Source organism: Sinocyclocheilus rhinocerous, unplaced genomic scaffold, assembly GCF_001515625.1.
Source record: "Sinocyclocheilus rhinocerous isolate Xijiao unplaced genomic scaffold, SAMN03320098_v1.1 scaffold260, whole genome shotgun sequence".
Taxonomy (NCBI): Eukaryota; Metazoa; Chordata; class Actinopteri; order Cypriniformes; family Cyprinidae; genus Sinocyclocheilus; species Sinocyclocheilus rhinocerous.
This window is the reverse complement of record NW_015637541.1, coordinates 518,080-522,846: the sequence shown is the minus strand read 5'-3', so window position 1 is coordinate 522,846 and position 4,767 is coordinate 518,080. Positions and strand designations below refer to the sequence as shown.

Genomic DNA, 4,767 nt, shown 5'->3' with positions numbered 1-4,767 from the left:
CAAAATTGATTTTTTTTTTTAGAATTGCAAGGTTTTATCTTGCATTTCTGCGAGAAAAAAGTTCTGAATTGTGAGATAAAAGTCACAATTTTTGTAATTTTTTTAATTCAGTAGTGGAAACAGGCTTCCATAATAAAGCATGTATTTTTAATAGTAAGAGGATTGTATTTATGATTAAGGACCAGCAATGATACGTTTAAGACATGTTTATCCAGAAGACGCTCAGTGTTGATGATTTTGTTGGGTAACGATTAAATATGTCTCTCTCTCTCTGTCTCAGCCTCCTCCACAGATCTATGATAAACAGCTAGATGAGAGGGAACACTCGATTGATGAATGGAAAGGTAGGCCTTCGTTTGGAGCTCTCTGCATGTGGACATGACATAACTCACAGCCCACAGACACATGAAGAGATGAAGCTGTAAATCATTCACGCACACAGCTGTTTTTCTATCATGGTGGCCACTTTCCATTGACTTCTGTTGTTACTGAGATACAAGACTATTTATACTGAGATCCTGCTAGTTTCTATCCTCAGATGTTAAAACTAGCCCTCAAATAAATCTTTTTGCATGTTTACATTTTAAAATAGAACTTGATTTAGTAAATTTTGTCTTCCTTGTGTTGTTTTAGTATTATTTATATAATATTACAGTACTTTTTAAATATGCATACTATATGAATACTATATTAATTAGCTTTTATTTGAATTTATTTTAAGTTTTAGTCTTTTTTATATGCTCTTGTCATTTTTATTAGGATATATTTTTGCATCTAGATGTAAATAAGTGTGTGTGTGTGTGTGTGTGTGTGTGTGTGTGTGTGTGTGTGTCTGTGTGTACATACACACACACACACACACATTTATTTAATATATTTATTATTATATATTTCTAATTCAGCTTATTTTTATTTCTGATTTTTTTAACAGTTGTAGATTAAGTTAACAATAACAACACTGGGCAGCACTTTGGACATTTTGTCCCCACAACATAAGGTCCTAAATGAAGACATAGTGAAGTAAAATGCTATTAATAAAATACAATTAACAGACTCTTAAAAAAAAAAAAAAAACGTAATTTTACCATCATGAAAATCTACTAGTAATTTGTTAATTTTGTTTTTGTTGGTTTTTAATGAACCTAAAGTAGTTTGAGTTGATTAGATCTAAATGTGCTCTTTCTCTCTGTTTTTCTCCCCCTGTCTCTCTGGCTCAGAGCTCATCTATAAAGAGGTGATGAACTTCGAGGAGAGAACAAAGAATGGTGTTGTGAAGGGACAGCCCTCTCCCTCAGGTACTCTCTGTGCATAAGCTATGCTTCTGTAAGTCAATTTAAAGTGATTTCAGCTGTTTATGAGAAACCCTCCCATTGTGACTGCTCCATTTGTCCCTGTCCCCCTCTCTCATCTCGTCCGCGTGACTCAAACAGAGCACGTCCTGAGTGTGATTACGTGCTAGTTGTTCAGTCTGTAATTGACAATGTTAGTGTCTGTTGTGGTCTTTGCTGAAAATAAGAAAAGGTGCTGTAAGCGATTTCACCCAATACTTTCTGCTACAAAACAAAACCCCGCCCCTAAAGACATTCCAACTAAAGTGCACAGTGATTGACAGGCAGAAAGTGTTTCTGATTGGCTGAAAAAGTTTGGGTCCCTCCAAGAGGTTGTGAATTAGGAGAACTCTTTCAGTTTGTCAGATTGAAGATGTGTGGTATATACCAAAAAATAATACCAAAACACGCTTACAGCATCTTTAGGAAAATTACTTTATTACACTGTTTATTTTAACCTATTTTCCACTTAGAGAAGTACAATTGATCTTTCACCAAGCCCTGCCTTAAAAATGTTAATGAGCAACCCTATTTAGCAGCTGATGCCATCCACCATTTTCTCAAACAAGATATTATATTGTAATTCAGTGGAAGGTCTGTTTGGAGTTTGGATAGTTTTTTTTTCTCCTTCTTTCTTTCTTTCTTCCTTCCACATTTTTAATGAAAATATCCAACAAATATAGTAAAATAATTTTTCATGAAATTCAGTATGAAAACCTGTAATAACATTCAAATTATTTATTATTTTATTTTATTCAATTTATTCTGGGAAGTTTCTGCACTTTTTAATGTGTTACTCTGTAATTCAAAATTTTTTAAGACAGATGCCAGATAAAACTGCTTTGCAGTGTCACAATTTAATTTAGCACACATAAAAATAACATCTATCCAATTTTTACCAGCATATATTTTTACATTCTGTAGCAGAGCTTAGTGAAGGGGATTTTTTTTGTGTTTTTCATTATGTAAATAAATTCTACAGCAATGTAAAAATATCCAAGTAATGGTATATAAAAAATAAATACGCACATTAATTCTTGAGTTTAAAACCAAAATGTTGGGAACTCACATGTCAATGTTTAAAAATGTATTTGTGTTTTTATAATGTATTGTATATTTGCCACTGTTTATGTATACATGTTTCATAATTAAGGTTGGAGTCCATGGTGTCTGATTTCATCATTTTACAAAAATAATAGCTCAGACAAGTCTGAAATATTTGTAGGATTTCGTTTGCTAATTGACTCAGCGAAGAGGCTTTTCTTTAAGGTTTGTGGGATGTGGAGTTGCAGTGTGTGTGTTTGACCTGTAGAGGGCAGCACATGTGTGTGTGTGATTGCATGTCTGCAGTCCTGCAGCACTGAGAAGGTGATCTTCATGTTTGTTGTCGTCTTATTTGCTTATTAACATGTAAAGATGTTAAGAAAGATCTATTGGTTTCTAGCTGCTTAGGTTCAATAAGCGCTACTCTACACTGCTCAAAACTCGCGTTTGAATCATCAGTGGCAAATCCTTTAAATATGAAAACGTACTTACAGTCTGTGAGTCAGAACAGCCGGCATTGTAGTCTACTCTCCCAGGATCAGGAAACAGTCCTCCATAAAATGTGCTGCACACATCTGAATATTTGGGTTGAAGTGTTCTGGAACAGTGTTGTAAATACAACTTAACCACTGATTTCTAGTCGTGTCCTCTTTTGGAAGACCAAACAAAGTAGTTTCGCTTTCACAACGAAACACACGGCGGGCTAGACTGAGCGGAGGCCGGAGGGCTAGAGTGAGCGGCGGCGGGCGGGCTTGAGAACGGCGCGGCCGGCGTATTCGACGAAGGAGCGTCCGGCGGGCTTGCGGCAACCACATGTGACGACCCCGGGCTGGACTCCGCTTCGTCCATGGTGAAAGCCAATCCGGCGATCCACAGCGCGAAGTTGATGTATTTCCTCAGCGACCAGCACGGATCAGCTCTAGGCATGACGAAGCGGATATCGTCCTCTTTTGGAAGACCAACCAAAGTAGTTTCGCTTTCAAAACGAAAACACACAGCGCCTTCACGACATGGTGGCGGTGGCAACAACAATACTACAGCCAGAATAAAAGTTACGCCTTCTTTCTTTGCGTGAACATTTGGACGGCGTTATGCAAATCTTCCCACATCGTGACGTAGACATGTGGGGGTGTGTTAGAACGAGCCATTTTAGGAGGGTGTGGTTGACTCTTAACTTTTATAAAGAATATCTCTTTGGATTTGAGACTTTAGTCTTTGCAACTTTACAGATCTTCTTTATGCACTAAGAGCTTGTAACACTCCAAAGAGAAAGGAAAAATTTAAATCGCATCAAATGACCCCTTTAAATTTTTTTTTTTTTTTGCTCGTGTTGTCCATCCTTTTCTGGCCTCATTTTCTCTTTCTCTCTTGCTCTCTCTCTCTCTCTCTCTCAGTCGGTCTCTCCACTTTGTAATTAAGTGCTTGTGCTGAAGAATGCAGTCGCAATGCAGCTCCGTATTTCACAGCAGTGTGGGTTAGTGTGTTGAATCGTCACATATTCAGTTCAATTCAGTTTGCTTTTCATAAACGCACATATATGATTTTAAAACAGCTTTACAAATTGTAGTCTTTAGTGAGTGTGTTTTATGAAAAGTATTATATTTGTATTTTTCTGACAGCTACAGTGCAAATATGAAAAACAAAACGGCAGGTTATTTTCAACATACATTGATCACATGACTATAAACATGCTTGATGGTGTTTATAGATGTCCTGCACCAACAGTGGTGGGTTGTTGATGTGGCGTCCCATACTAAACAATGATTCAGTGTGTTTAGTTAAACCCGCAGAACTGGACTGGGGTTAAAATCAATGCCAGCTATAAATCCTCGTTCCCTTCCTGTTTTATTAAGGATCTGGGAGTCTGAGATGCTGCGCTGTAGGAAGCTCCATCCTGCAGTATTAGGCGGGAGATTTATGGAGGTCTCTGGGACGCTGGAGGTGTCCTTTGTGGGGGATGACTGGAGGATTCTGTTAAGTGAGAGAAGAGCGATGTAGCTGAAAGTCTATTTTTACACTCGAGTGGTCACTGAAATCACATGTATGTGATATACATGATGCTGTTTACTGTGAGGGGAATTGTGGGTAAAGAAAAACCAGGGCAATTTGACAAGAGGCGCTGAAGGGCAGAGTTTTTGAGATAGAAACATAGGAAACGGGCATTAGAGACCCAGAAAATCAGTATAGAATAGACCATCTTGGAATTCAAGCTAGTCCAAACTCCCTGCTAAAAAATCCAGTCTAAGCTGGTTTAGCTGGTTTAATATGATCTCTTGTACTGGCCAAGCTGGTCTCCCGTGTGACCAGCTGAAAAGTTGCCAGAACCTCTCTAAAACCAGCAAAGACCAAACTAGTTTAGGCCAACTTAACTAGGCCAACCTTTTTTTTTTTTTTT

At 37.7% G+C, this 4,767-nt stretch overlaps 1 protein-coding gene across 7 annotated transcripts in view; it reads left to right on the top strand.

The window, feature by feature from the left end:
* Positions 1-4,767, top strand: part of LOC107749009 (mitogen-activated protein kinase 10-like) — a 67,591-nt gene that overhangs the window by 56,925 nt on the left and 5,899 nt on the right. For 5 of the 7 annotated variants that reach the window (XM_016564047.1, XM_016564048.1, XM_016564050.1 and 2 more), the window contains 2 exons: positions 281-344; positions 1,218-1,295. In XM_016564047.1, coding sequence (XP_016419533.1) covers positions 281-344; positions 1,218-1,295 — 142 coding nt within the window. Of the gene's footprint in view, positions 1-280; positions 345-1,217; positions 1,324-4,767 lie in introns of all 7 variants that reach the window. The other 2 variants (XM_016564054.1, XM_016564053.1) reach the window with 1 other exon arrangement.